The sequence below is a fragment of the Besnoitia besnoiti genome, assembly GCF_002563875.1.
Source record: "Besnoitia besnoiti strain Bb-Ger1 chromosome Unknown contig00007, whole genome shotgun sequence".
Lineage (NCBI taxonomy): Eukaryota > Apicomplexa > Conoidasida > Eucoccidiorida > Sarcocystidae > Besnoitia > Besnoitia besnoiti.
This window is the reverse complement of record NW_021703915.1, coordinates 497,940-512,080: the sequence shown is the minus strand read 5'-3', so window position 1 is coordinate 512,080 and position 14,141 is coordinate 497,940. Positions and strand designations below refer to the sequence as shown.

Sequence of the window (14,141 nt, the reverse complement as noted above, 5' to 3'; positions counted from 1 at the left end):
ACTGAAAAAAACATGGTGGATGCAAAGATCAAGTATTCATATCTCGCTCGAGTTATCTGCGTCATTCCGTTTCCTCAGACTCTGTATGCAGGCCTCAAAAAAAACTTGCACATCTTGTTGCTGTCTCGAATGTGCTCGTTCTCTCTTCTTCTATTTTCTCTTTTTCTAGCGTCCCGCTTTAATTTTCCAAAGTTTTTTCCGGGGAAAGAGGAGGCACCGCCTCAGTTGAACACCGCGAGGCAGCCGGCGAGCGAGATTCGCCGTTTAACCAGAGCAATCTGCGAAGGACTTCCTCGGCAGGCGACGCGCGAGCTCCTTGCAAATCCTGTTTCCATCGGTTTGCGACTCCGCTCCTCGGGTGTCAAAGGAGGTCCGCTCACTAGTTCAGAGTCTATTCCGTCGCGCAGTCAGCTGACCTAAATCTCTCACGAGCAACCTCACGAGAAGCTTGTTTGTATATAAACTCATAATAATAAATATTTATATATATATATATATATATGTTTGTACACACATGTGTAGATGAAAGGCAGATAGCGCACGCACGGCTCCTGTCGAGTAGCGGCTGAAGGAGGCCGCGGCAGTGAACAACGGTCGATAGAGCCAGAAAAAGAGAGATCTGCACAACTCCGCAGTAGTCGGCGGCTAGAAAGGTCAGACAGATAGATCGGAGGAGACCAACGCAGCCGACAGCTCCGCCCCCGTCCCGCAACCGCTGCGGTGCATCGAGGCAGGCAACGCCTCCACTTAGAGACAGATGACTGAGAAAACGATCACGAGACGCCGCTGATCCTAGACGGATTCTTCGCACACGTCTTCTGTTCTCACGAAGCGTCGGGAGCGGAGCGTCTCTTCTCGCGAAGCCGCTGCCGCAGCGCGATCCAGGAGCAGCTTTCGTCCGCAGGCGAGAAGATCAAATCCTGAGAGAGGAAACGCGCAACAGAAACACGCGCATGCAGCGAGCGGAAGAGGCCACCGTCGCTAGCAAGCGACAAGGGGGCAAAATCGAACTGACACTTTGAACTCGCATCCGCAGAGAAAGCTCCACCCGTTTAAAGCGCAAAAGAGACCAAAAAGACTCGGCCTAAGCTTCCCTAGGCACCACACAAGCAAGCCATACACATATTTACACGTATACGTATATCTATATATATACATACACATATATAGGAATACATATCTACATACATATGTATATATATATATATATACTTGGAGAGCGACGCATCAGCCACTCAACTGCAGGTACATCGGTAAGCCACGTCCTTTCGCTTTTCAGTTTCAGTGAATCTCGAAAGAACGCCGCGAGGGCCTGCGAGCTTCAGAGGGGCGCCTCGGCTGCAAACGGCAGCAGGCCGCTTCGGATTTCACATCTCTCGGCGTTTTCGTCAACCCCGCCCCTGCTGCTGAGGCGCAGAGTCGCTTCGCGAGGGTGTCATTTTTTCATCTTCTTACCGAGACGGCGGCAGACACGCACGCATGTCGGGCGTCGCAGGCGAGTTGCTTCGCCTCTCGAACGACGGCGTCGAATGACAGTTCCTCACGCGGTTCGCCAGCCCGCTCTCCCGCGAGGAGCCTCGCGGCGTGCTTCTTCCGCAGGCTCGACTCGAGCATCAGCCGCGTCTGCCGCTGCATGCGCTGCTGCGCCTCCTCTTCGTCCGCCAGCGCCGCGATCCTGTCGGCTCGCGCGTCGTTGGGCGGCGCCGCGGCGAGCGACGACGCAGCCGACGACGCGCCCAAAGGACCCCCGGGGGGTCCTTTGGGCGCCTGCACGGCCGCCGAAGGACGCGCGCAGGCCCCCTCTGGCGACGCCGACGCCGAGGCGCGAACCCTGCGCGCGCCGCCTCACGCACGACGCACACACACTCGGTCCTGAACCCTAGGAGAACGCTCAAATGCGACGGGATCAACCAAGGCGACCAAACTTCGCCGCGCCGGCGGTGCGGCTCTCACCCTCGTGTTCGAGCAGCCACCCGACCCTCCAGCGGCGGATCAGCGGAGGAGGTGAAGGCACGAACCGCGTGCTCGCGACAGCGCTATCGACGGCAGAAAGAAAGTTTCATCTCCGCATAGGACGGAGAAAAAAGGAGGACACTCACTTGGGCAACGGCGGAAAGAGCGTCGCTTCGGCGCGCCGCGACTTGCTGGCAACGTCCAGCATCTGAGCGGTCCGGTACGCGCGGCGAGTCTGGCGATGAAACACAGCACACAGCAAGGCAGCAAGAAAACTCGAGAGGAGAGAGTTTCGAGGGATTCCTCCGGAAAGACGCAGTTTCATCTGCCCACGAGGCACACCCCCGCACACAGCGTGTCTACAGTCTACAGTGCCGCACACGGTGAACGGCCGCTGCACGCGGAGCGGGCCTGTAAGAACGGATCTTCCGCTACTGCCTCTGCTTAAGGTCCTCGCGGAAATCTTGGGGTGTTACGAAGATCTCGAGAAAGGCGGAAAAACAAGAAAAAGGATGCAGGCTTACAGCCGCACTCTGGCTCTGCGGCGCCGGCAGCAGAGGCGTGAACCACGAAGCCTGAGCGAGGCGCCGAATGAGGAGGGCATCCAGGGACGAGCAAAGCAAGTCGAGTTGCAGCTTGTAGTACCTGCAGGTGGAAACAGCCGAAAGGCGAGACAAAAACGCAACGATGAAACTGAAAGAGCGGGCCGCGATGCCGCAGGACACACTCGCAGGCGATTCGCGTGCGAGGCAAAGAGAGCGAGGAGTGAGTGTAGAAAACAAAAAAGCACGCCGCCCTGAAAAGACCGGAGACGCCCACACGTACTGTCTCCAGTGAACGCCAAAGTCGTCGCCTTTCTCCAGGGGGACGCTCGCCCGCACAGCGCAGTCACCCGGCGAAGCCGAGTCAGGCGAACAGCCGTCGGGGTAGCAGCGGAAGGCGCCAATCTGCGAAAAGCACGCGACAGCAAGCGCGGCCGCAGTCGCGTGATGAAAGGGCGTCGCCTCGCGGACGACGCGCCGGAAATCGATAAAAAGGGAAAAAAGCGAGCGGCCGCCTGCAGGCGTGCACAACGCACCACCCAACTCTTGTCTTCGAACTCAAGGGGGACACAGAAAAGGCAAAAGGAAAGACAGGAAAAGCAACGCGAAAGGCGAACACCTAGCGACGATGGTCTGCCGCTCGAGGCCAGACGAAAGCGAAGACAGAAGGGGCGCAAAGGCGCAGGGCGCGGTGTTGAGAGCGTCAAAACAAAAAGCGGGGCCTGCAAGAAGCGGCGCAGGGCCCCGCTTCTTGTTCTACGGAAGCGAGTTCTCACAAGATATCCAGCGACGACAAGCTTCTCGTGAAAGCACGACGAGAGATACGCCACGAAACGTCGCCAGAGACGAGAGAAAGAGAACAAGGACAATTCCACCGCGTGAGTCCCCCCAGCTTCTCGCTTGCCCGTCTCCATTCCGAGATTCTGGCTCGGATGGCCTCACTTACATCGACTTCGCCGGTCGCGAGCGTCCGCGTAGGATCCACCTGCAGCAGACGCGAGGCGCCAGAGGAAATTCACGATGAAAGTCAGGCGGAAGGCGAGGAGGGGCAAACCCGCTCTCTTGCTGCACGAGACGGAGCGAGACGAAACAGAGAGAAGCGACAAACGAAAAAAACGAAACGACGTGCGCCTTTGTTAAGCCGAGTGGCGACCGCGTACAAGCGGGCCTCACGCGCTTCTACACGGGCGCCACCCATACGTGCTTATATCTACATCGACCTAGACAGATAACGAGCGATATATAGAAGCGGACTGACAGATTTAGGTCGAGAAGGACGTAGAAACAGAGAGAGGGATAGAGCTGGGAGGGATACAGATACAGATAGATATACAGATATAGACATAGACAGATACAGGCAGATAGACATAAATTGATGTGCATTTCTGGTTCCCTGCAGACTGAAGAAGCGCGTGTCGTCTGGGCTCGGTCCCAGCGCGAGGCTTCGCCCAGCCGCTGTCGCGTACCACGATCGCGAGGAAAGGCTCCTGCCCTCGCTGGTGAAGCTTCTGGGTCTCGACGTCGATTCCGCTGAGCCAGCAGCGGTAGCCGGGGTGGCTGTGGTACCATCCAACGACGCAGAGATTCGCCTCGCGGGCCTCCTCCGCGCGGCAGACGAAGCTGACCATATACTCGTTCGCCTCCGCGCCGGCGTTCACCCGCGTCTCCGTGCCCTCAACCGGCAAGCGGAAGACCGAATGAATGACGAAGGCCTGCCCATCCGACGCCCCCTCCGGCCTCGCAACCGCGGAGTCGCCCGGCTGCATCGACCCGAGCATCAGCCCCATGACCTCGAAAGGAGCGCCGCCGTCCGCGTGCAGAAGCATCTGCAGGAGGGCGAGAGGCGAGAGGCGCACCGCCCCAAGAGCCCTGGGCGCCAGCCGCGGCAGCAGCGCATGCAGCGCCTGCTGCTCGGCGTCGGACGGCGCGTGCGCCAGCGAGAAATCCTCAGGAGAAAGCGCGGGGGACAGAGTCGCCCACGACGACGCAGCCGAGGTCGCAGCGGCCGCCTCCATCGTCGTTGACTGACTCGCAGCGAAGGCCTCGCGGACGCGCAAAGGAGGGCACGGAACGCGCGAAGCGGGCTCGCCCAGCGGTCGCCGAAAGGACGAGAACGAGCCCTACCTGCTCAGCGGCAGCTCCACCTGCGGGAGGCCTCCATGGGGCACGGTCATTGTCTAGCTTCGTCCCTGTCTTCCCCCGCAGCCTCGAACGGCGAAGCGACGAGACGAGTAGGAGCCAGGCGGCGGCGGGCTGGGTGACAACAGTCTCCTCCTCAGACTCTGGGGCTAGGTCGTGTCTTCTATCCCCGCGTTATTTGGCGCCACACGCGCCTCCTGTGTCGGAGGATGTGCGCCGTCGCTCCAGTCCTACGCCCTGTGGGCATTTATTTGGTCGCTCTCGCTGGCGTGGCGGCCCTTCGTCAGGCTGTGAGTTTTTTCCACGCAGTCATGTCACGATTCCCTCCTTGTTCGGCACCACACTCTGTGGGCGTCACAGCCGGTGCCTCCCCCCGAAACCAAAGCGGAGACTTTTTGGCGGAACTGCTTCGGGCGAACTACAGTCTGAAAGCTTGATGCGGTAGCCTCAACCGCACACCGGCTGCGAAAACCGAGCGCGCCGAGGCGAACGCTAGACCTCCTAACGCGCTCGTTCCTCGAAACGGCCCAAAGAATGAGACGTGAATCGAGAGTAAAGCGAAAACGTCCACTTATGCAAAGATGAGAGGGTCCTCATGTTTTTGGCAGCGTGTACCTGCCACCTTTTCTCTCGGTTTCGGCCGCGATTGGCGCATGCAGACAGAGATGGAGAGCGCGTTTCTGCATGAGCCTGCCTGGCGCGGTGGGAGGAAAATGAGACACGTGCGAGCGCGCGAGCGGGCGCAGCTCTCTGGCGGATCGCTTCAGGCTGCTGACCAGTGCGGAATGGCTTTTTCGTGCCAGCTTCGAGAGCAGAAAAAACAAAAAACAAGCACATCAATGGCTCACGAGAACCTCTTAGTGGTTGGAGGCCTTTGAGCTAACGAAAAACGCGAAGAGCTTCAGTTTCCCCACTTTATCGCGGAAAGCGAGGCGCGCGACAACCGCTGCGCCGAGGAGGCTGAGAGTGTCCGGCAAGACACCGCGCGCGCGGAAGGAGCTAGCTAGCAGCAGTGAGGCTTGCAGGGTCGTTCGGTCTTTGATTTCCTCTTTCTTCGACGGCTACGCGGCCTATCTTAGTTATTTTTCTCGTGTTTCCGTGTCCGGAGGAAAAAGCCTTGTCTGCGTTTTCGAGACTCACTCTTTTCCCCTTGCACGTCGCCGCGGGAATCTGCCCCGGGCCCGTTTCAGCGGCAGGGCAAGTGAGGAGGCGCAAAACTCGTCTCTCAAAGCCCTTGTATTTTCTGAATGTGTTTTCGTCTATTTTTCTTCACTTCACTTCCGTTCGTATCCAGTTTTTTTTGCGTCAGGCACGTCGCCCCCCAGGCGCGGATCCATCCTTCCGGCAGACTGTCCTCGCCTGCGCGCCATCGAGATGCCACAGCAGACGCCGATCGGCGTGCCTTCCGTGACGCGTTTTTACCGGAATTTACTTCAGGCTCGACCTCTGCCGGCGACAATCTGATTTTCCTGTCTTAGGAGCAGTGAAAGGACTCACGATGGCGTATGGAGGCTACCCGGGACCGTCTTGAGCTGACTCGTGCTGCATTGGCATTTCTCTTCGGCATGTCCGCGAATGACAGCAAGCCATCTGGGTCGTCATTCCTTGCAAAGTGGAAACACGCTGGAGCGAGGACCACAGCTGTTGGGGACTCGGGAAAGTCTTAATGTTTCACTGTGATCACTCTCGCATGTGCCACTCTGGTATGTACACTGTCCGAATTTCAGATACATCTCCGCGGTGCACGTACACCTGAACCTGAAGTGTATGTACACCTCGGTGTGGAGTGTACAAAAAAAATTTTCCGAATGTTGTCAATCTGACTGTCACCGCACGCATTTCTTTCCAGTGGCCATCTGTGCTTGAGACATGTATATGTTCTCGTCTGTCTGAACGGGCGGGACCTGCGGTGAATCAGTCCTTTTCTGCGGAGGCTTCGCGTATGCAAAACAATCGCGAACAGCGGTAGACGAAAGTGACCGTCAGGGTATTCTCCCGGATTTCGTCTTGAGGAGGGCGCAACCCAGCCCCTTAGGGAGACGCTGGGCAAGTGAATAATTCGTTTTTTTGTTGAAAGCAGTTGTCGGTGTCACATCCTCGCGACCAAAGATCGGGGGGAGCATATCCTGTAAGAGGCCGGTATTCTACCACGGACATACGGCAAGCTAAGTCTGCAAAACTGCGACGTTCTGAAAATTCATGTGACGGTACTTACGCATCCAGTCCTGTAGCATCGGAAAACACGTATGTTGTTCGCCCAGCTGTCTCCGGAAGGGTGTGGATCGGAAAGGCGCGTGCACCACTCCTTGGTACCCTCCCGTCCTTTCCAAAACCTCTCTTCTTTTCACCTCCGTTTTCACCATGGAGCGCACCGGGGGCCGTCGTCCCTCTTTCGTTTCCCGTTTTCTCTCTTCGTCGTCCTCCGCGATGATTGTCTTCGCTTCCCCTCTCTGCACGTTCCTGGTCCTCTGTCTCGTCCGTAGTTCTTTAGAAGTCTCGCTGGCATCGCCTTCGTTCTCAGATGTATGGACACCGGATCCGTCTCCTTCTCGGGCGTGGTCAGGTTGGAGAGATGCCGCGTCGGCCGCACCCGAAGCTGAATCGTCGTTTTCTCTCCCCCCCTCTGTGTTTTCACTGGAAGACGAGAACGACGTTCCTGCAGTCTCTTCCTCGTTCTCGCCATTTCATGTCGCCCACCGGTCACTGGGCGGATTTCCTGCTTCTCGGAAGCTGCAAACAGACCGCCGCTTCCCTCTGCATCGCGCGAGTCCAGCCAGCTGGCTCGCGCTCAGCGAGGACAAGGACGACGACGGAGGCGACTCCGAGAGCGAAGACAAGGAGGTCCCAGCGGAGGGAGACAAGACCGAAGAAGAGAAGTCCGCTGGCGATGAGCCTGACGCCGAGGAAGATTCCGACGAGGCCCCCGAGAAACAGGAGGGAGCGCCAGAAGAGGAGGGCGAGCTGAAGGAGGAGGAAGTGCCGGCCGCGGCTGAGCAAGGAGAAGGAAAGGAGGAAGGCCAGCTTTCCAATCCGGAGCCTGATGCCACGCCGGCAAGGGCGCCAGAGGGGGAGGCAGAGGCGAAACCAGAGGCTGCTAAGCCAACCGCACCACAAGCAACACCTGAGGAACTCACCAAAGAAGGCACAGAAGCTGCCAAAGCGAATGAAGGCTCAGTAAAAGATGAAGAACCGAAGGAGAGCGAGACGCCAGAGGAGTCGAAAGACGGGGAAGAAAACTCCGAAGACAACCAGGGTGACGAGAAAGCTGAAGAGCCGGAGGGAGAAGAGAAGGCGACAGAGAGTGCGGAAGAAGGAGAAAACGCCGAGGGCAGCCAGGATGAGGAGAATGCAGAAGAGTCGAACAACGGAGGAGGGAAGGCTGAAGAAGAGCCTAAGGAGGGAGAGGAAACGAAAGAAGGAGGTGGCGACGAGGCTACAGAGAACAAGAGTGAACAGGCGGAGAGCCAGACTGTTGCTGCCTCTCCAGCAGCGGGCAGCGAAGCTCCTTCTGCTGAGAATGCCGAGACAGCGGAGGAAACGAAGACCAGCGCGCCCGATGTGCAGGCTGTAGAGTCCGAGCCCCAGGGCGGGCAGCCCTCCTCTCAGACGGCCGCGGAGGCATCTGAGGCCGCCGCCTCAGAGACGCCACAAGCAGAGGGCACAGAGCCGGAGAGTCTAAAGCCGGTCGCCGAGGGAGACGATGAAGGGCAGGGACCGGCGAAAGAAGAACCGGAGGCTGGAGAGGCAGAGGGTTCAGAGTCTGCGGGCGAGGAGGAACCCGAGGAAGGCAACGCAGAGGCAGCTGTAGGCGAGTCTTCCGAACCTGCAGACAAGGAGACAGAAGCCGCCCGCAGCGAACCTCCAGCGGCGCCTGTCGCCCGTGACCAGAAGGTAGACGCGGCAGAAAAGCCCGAGGGAGAGGTAGAAGCAGCAGAGAAAACCGAGGGAGTGGAAGAAGCAGCAGAGAAACCCGAGGGAGAGGGAGAAGCAGCAGAGAAACCCGAGGGAGAGGGAGAAGCAGCAGAGAAACCCGAGGGAGTGAAAGAAGCAGCAGAGAAACCCGAGGGAGAGGGAGAAGCAGCAGAGAAACCCGAGGGAGAGGGAGAAGCAGCAGAGAGACCCGAGGGAGAGGGAGAAGCAGCAGAGAAACCCGAGGGAGAGGGAGAAGCAGCAGAGAAACCCGAGGGAGAGGGAGAAGCAGCAGAGAAACCCGAGGGAGAGGGAGAAGCAGCAGAGAAACCCGAGGGAGTGGAAGAAGCAGCAGAGAAACCCGAGGGAGTGGAAGAAGCAGCAGAGAAACCCGAGGGAGTGGAAGAAGCAGCAGAGAAACCCGAGGGAGAGGGACAAGCAGCAGAGAAACCCGAGGGAGAGGGAGAAGCAGCAGAGAAACCCGAGGGAGAGGGAGAAGCAGCAGAGAAACCCGAGGGAGAGGGACAAGCAGCAGAGAAACCCGAGGGAGAGGGAGAAGCAGCAGAGAAACCCGAGGGAGTGAAAGAAGCAGCAGAGAAACCCGAGGGAGAGGGAGAAGCAGCAGAGAAACCCGAGGGAGAGGGAGAAGCAGCAGAGAAACCCGAGGGAGTGGAAGAAGCAGCAGAGAAACCCGAGGGAGTGGAAGAAGCAGCAGAGAAACCCGAGGGAGTGGAAGAAGCAGCAGAGAAACCCGAGGGTGAGGGAGAAGCAGCAGAGATACCCCAGGGAGAGGGACAAGCAGCAGAGATACCCCAGGGAGAGGGAGAAGCAGCAGAGAAACCCGAGGGAGATGAGCAGGCTGCCTCTGAGGCGTCGGCGGCGCCTCAAGAAGCGAAGCCACAGGAAGCTGAAGCCGCGCCTGAGAGAGGCGACGCGGAATCCGGAGCGGCCGCGGGCGAGATAGCGGGTGAAGCAGAAAGAGACAAAGAGGCAGCAGAGCAGGAGGCGTCAGCCTCCACGGAGGGAGGCGAGGCCAAGGCGGACCAAGCGGCTGCGGAAGGCCCGCCGACTCCCTCGCAAGGCGCGCCTGCGGCGGATGTGCAGGTTGGTCCTGAAGAGACAGGAGAGGTGAAGGAAGGCTGCTACTTCACGCGGAGAAGAGAAATCGAAGCGGAGGCGAAGGCGCTCTTGGCGGTTTGCGAGAAGAACGGTAAGAGTGCGGCTGCGGAGTCAAGGGGTTCGTCTCGGGCCGCGCGACAGAAAAGAAGCCAGCGGGCGCAGGAACCTCACAGAGAGCCAGCTGTTTCTGTTTTTTACAATCATTGTCTAGCCCAGGGAGTGTCCAAGTCGCCTGGCCTACGCCGCCGCATCTCTTTTCGTGGTCTGCACTCGTGTCTCACTCCTTCCGCCGCTTACCTAGACGGCGGCCTGACGATGCTCTCTCTCTTGCGCTCCTCTGCTCCTCTCGCGCTTTGGAGTAGCTTTTTACTTTCGTTAGTTGTGAAGAACGATTCCGTTCACGTCGGCGCTAGCAGATAGTCTTGGCTGTCGCGCTTCTGTTTGGGGGCGTTGCATTGGGAGAAGAGACGCGAAGAGGAACTGCCATGTGCGTCTCTTGCTCGCGCGATCTCCGCGGCTGTCATACCGTCTCGCGGTCTTGGGCGTAGAGGACTGAGAGCTCTCCCGTTTCGCTTGTTTTTGGTTTTTGCAGACAACTTCACCAAAGTTGATCGTGGCTTCTGCGACGAGCTGTTTAGGAGAATCGACGGGCCCTACACCGTGGGCGATGTCTCCGCGCTGCTTCGCGCTGCCGATGCGGCGAACAACATCAGCCGTAACTTCCGCTTCTGCCGCGCCACTGCAGTAAGTCCGGAGTCTCTCGTCTCTTGGCGTGGAATCTCCGCTGTCCTCCGGCCTTCAGGCCGTTCAGCTGCGCCGGGGGACGCGGAATCTAGCCGAAATGCCTCTTCGTGGCGACGCACAGACGAGCGGCTGCCTGGATGGAAGTGACTCTCTTTTTCCTGCTTGTGGTGGGAGTGTGGCGATCGCTGCGTAGTCGCAACCATCGAGGAGATGCCCTTCATGTCTTCTCCGCTGTGTTTTGGTTTTCTTTTCTTTCGTGTGCAGGCGAGCAGTCCGCCACGCGTGCGAGAGGGCGACAGCGTGATCCACGCGGCGATCGCGGCCTCGAAGCCGCGTGTCGTGGAGGTGCTTCTGCAGTATGGCGCCTTCCCCAACATCGAGGCCTTCCCCGTGTCTCCCGAGGTTGCTCTAGTAAGCACCAAAAGCGAGTTGAACGGCCTCAGGCGGGTTTTCCCGCGCGCGCTTCGCCTCGCTTGGGGGGATGAGCGTAGGGACAAGCTCGATAGCGGTGAATCTCGCCCTCCATATCCCATCTCTTGTTGGTACCACGGCCTCTCGCAGGATGATGGCGGTGCCCTACCGAGAGCTCGGAAGAGACGATCCTTTTGTCGCGCGGTCTGCAGGCATAGGACCTGCCCGGTTATCTGAACCAGTCATTAAAGAGGCCTGTGCGCGAGCGGGTCGAATTGGGAGTCTCGAGTGTTTGGACATGTGCGCTTTTCAGCGAACGGGAATGCGGCCGCTGCACTACGTCGCGCGGTTTCAGACGCTGGAGAACTACGAGACGCTGTTCCTGCTGCTGCAGTATGGCGCCAAAATCGACGCCCGAGATGTCGGCGGCCGCACACCGCTGATGATCGCCGCGCGGTCTGCTCGCCCGCACGCCAAGCTCTTCGCGAGGGCCCTTATTGAGCACCAGGCAGACGTCAACGCGAAAGACAAGGTGCGGAAAAATATGCTTCTTTATCGTGTATTCGCTCGTCTTGTTCGCTGCCGCGATGTGGAGGGCGAGGTTTTCCGTCCTTTGAGAGGAGCTTGCGTGGAGACTCCAATGCGGAGTAGCCATGTGTGCCCGAAAGGCAGACTCCCCGAACCTGACAGGCCCTCGTCGGCATTGGAAATGAGAGGGTTCACCACCAGGCAGTTTTCTTTTAACCTGGTTTAACAAGGCATGCGTGTATTCTTTACACACTTGGCGGCTTTCTCTGCTTTCTAATCGTGCATCTGAGAACAGTTTCTCTTCTTGTTTCGCGTGGATGGCGCAGGCGGGTTTGTCAGCCTTGCACTACGCGGCGAAGGCGAACTCGAAGAAGATCGTCAAGCTCTTGATCAACCGCGGCGCGACTGTGATGGCGGCGGACATCCGCGGGAACACGCCTTTGCACTACGCCGCAGCCTTCAACGCGCCCAAGGCCCTCGATGCGCTTTTCGCCCTGGCAGACAACATCATCGACATCAACGCAGCCAACAAGGTACGAAGCAGGGAGCGGAGGGGGGGAGGAGTTGTGTTCTGTGTTCCATGAGGAGGGCGCCCTCGGTCTGCGCCACGACCTCGAGCGCATCGCAAACCAGTTTTGCCCGCAAATTCAGATTCCCATATGCGACCCCCCCCCCCCCCTCCCCCGACGATCTTGGCACCGCAAGCGCGTCGGGTGCAGTCGTTTTTCATGTCTCGCGGGTCAGCTGCGGCGTGCTGTGGTATCTGCAGCATGGCAAGGCGCCGATTCACCTGGCGGCCGCACCGTGGTCTTACGACGTGGTTCCTGCGAGCCTCGCGCCGCCACTAGCTCTCGAGGTGCTTCTCGCGCACCATGCCGACCCCGTTGCCCGCGACGCGCACGGGAACACGCCGCTGATGGATGGAGTCATCGGCGGGTACTTGGAGATCGTCAAGCGGCTGCTGCAAATCGCCAAAGTCCCGCTCGACGACAAAAACAAGGTGCGCCCGAAAGCGAACGCAGAGACCCCTGGGCGTCATCTCGAGACCCGAAAACCCGCAGAGAAACCCGGCGAGTCTGTGAGGGAGAGCGAGCTGTCCCTGGGGTGACTTGCTGTCCGTCGTGGCGTTCTGGTCTTTTTGGATGTTCAAAATGGATACATGTCGTTAAAGATAGATTGCACTTTAGAACAACAGGACTATGGGTGTGGCTGTCGGGCTCTGCAGGACAACAAAACTGCGCTGGACCTTGCGCGCGACACCTCCGAGCGCAACGGCGACGAGCTTGTCGCATACCTAAAGGCCGTCGGCACAGGGCCCTGTAAGCCGCGTGCCGGGGGGAGGGGGGGATGATGAGAAGCATGCATGGCGGTCGGAGTCGCGAGGGACAGGCCGCCACACGTGCTCATCTGAGCATGTAAATGCGCAGAGTCTGGTCTCAGAAGGTGCCTCCTGGGAGGGGGGGGGGGCCTCTCCAGGCCAGGGGGCACACATGCGCTTGAGGGGGGACAGCGGGACTCCGCTGTGTCAGAGGCAGTCGCTCGTATGGTCTGATTGCCTGGCTCATTCTCTGTTGCTTGGTGCTTGTGTGTCTCTGTGCAGATTGTCCTTTCATTCCTCGCGTTCCGAACTCGACGCACGTCTTGTCTGACACACAGCTGGGCTCCTTCATGCGCGTGGTAAGTGCCCTCAGATTCCAGTCGCCAATCTAGGGACGCCGGAATTGGCTCGGGCTAACTCGCTCTGGTTCTCACGTGAGCGCGCGCTTGAGGCATACATGCTGTCTGTATGTGCGTTTGTTTCACGTTACGTTTGCGGGCTGGCGTCGTGTTTTCACAGAGACTCGCCTCTTCAGTTCAGGCACGGTGCTGTACGGAATGCAGTTCGCCCCTCGGCCAAAGGCACTCGGGTGGAGCCGAAGTATCTGCTACAGGCTATAAATATATATATGCATATGCAGAGAACCCCTGGTGTCTGTCAGACGGGGTGTGCGTGGCGTTTTCTAGTGTTTGGGCGCCTGCAAGTGTTTGCGTATGTCTCGTCGGGTGTGTCTCTTTCTCAGGGCGACACGGTGACCTACGAGTGTCACACCGGCTTCCAGTTGCTGGGTCACTCGACGATCACCTGCATGACCCGCGACGGCGCGCCGGAATTTGTTCCGGAGCCTCCTATCTGCAGTCCCTTGGCCCTGGCCGCTGGAGTCTCTCTCTCTGCCTGGCCCGCTGGCCTCGCGATGGCCGCTGTTTTCGCATCACTGCCGCTCGCGCAGGTCGCCTGGTAGAGGCGAGCGAGCCGTTCTTCGCGAGTGAACTTCGATGCGTTTTGGTTCGTGGAGTCTCCCGAAGTGTGCGACGCGATATGTGTACATGCTTCGCACAAGCAGTGTCCAGGGAGACCCGTTTCACGTTTCGTAAATAGTACTTTTTCATTTCGGTGGTGAACCGACTCTTGCATCCATTTCTGTGTGTGTGAGCGACGCGAAAAGTCGGTTCTCCTGGCAGCGCGCACGTGATGAGCTCCAAGGAACGCTGGTGCCCCAATGCGGTTCGAATAAATGGATCGACGCGGTCTGGTCTCGACAGACACGCAAAAGAGGGGGGCGTGGCAAGGCAGGTGGAGGCACAGAGCGTGCGGCGCACAAAGAGATGTTCGGGTTGCTACGGCCTCCAGACGAGGCGTTAAAAGGGAGGGCGCATGCGGTAGCAAGGCGAGCTGAAAACCCAGAAAAGCGTTGTCGCTTGCGGCAGTCAGCCCCCAAGGTGTCGCAGCTACATACAGGGAGACGGACAGACGTCGGG

At 58.9% G+C, this 14,141-nt stretch overlaps 2 protein-coding genes across 2 annotated transcripts; one reads left to right on the top strand and one right to left on the bottom strand.

Moving 5' to 3' along the window:
* Positions 1-824: 824 nt before the first annotated feature.
* Positions 825-4,510, bottom strand: BESB_071020 (Mov34/MPN/PAD-1 family protein; the record flags this gene model as incomplete). Its single annotated transcript, XM_029365475.1, has 7 exons — positions 825-920; positions 1,456-1,831; positions 2,100-2,188; positions 2,478-2,598; positions 2,779-2,900; positions 3,442-3,480; positions 3,962-4,510. 7 exons carry the CDS (start codon positions 4,508-4,510, stop codon positions 825-827), a joined length of 1,392 nt encoding a protein of 463 aa, XP_029217959.1.
* A 2,485-nt stretch (positions 4,511-6,995) lies between these two features.
* BESB_071010 (rhoptry neck protein RON9) lies at positions 6,996-13,624 on the top strand (the record flags this gene model as incomplete). The annotated part of the gene is made up of 9 exons (XM_029365474.1): positions 6,996-9,753; positions 10,255-10,406; positions 10,671-10,817; positions 11,131-11,349; positions 11,672-11,878; positions 12,115-12,345; positions 12,571-12,664; positions 12,946-13,022; positions 13,406-13,624. 9 exons carry the CDS (start codon positions 6,996-6,998, stop codon positions 13,622-13,624), a joined length of 4,104 nt encoding a protein of 1,367 aa, XP_029217958.1.
* Positions 13,625-14,141: the final 517 nt, after the last annotated feature.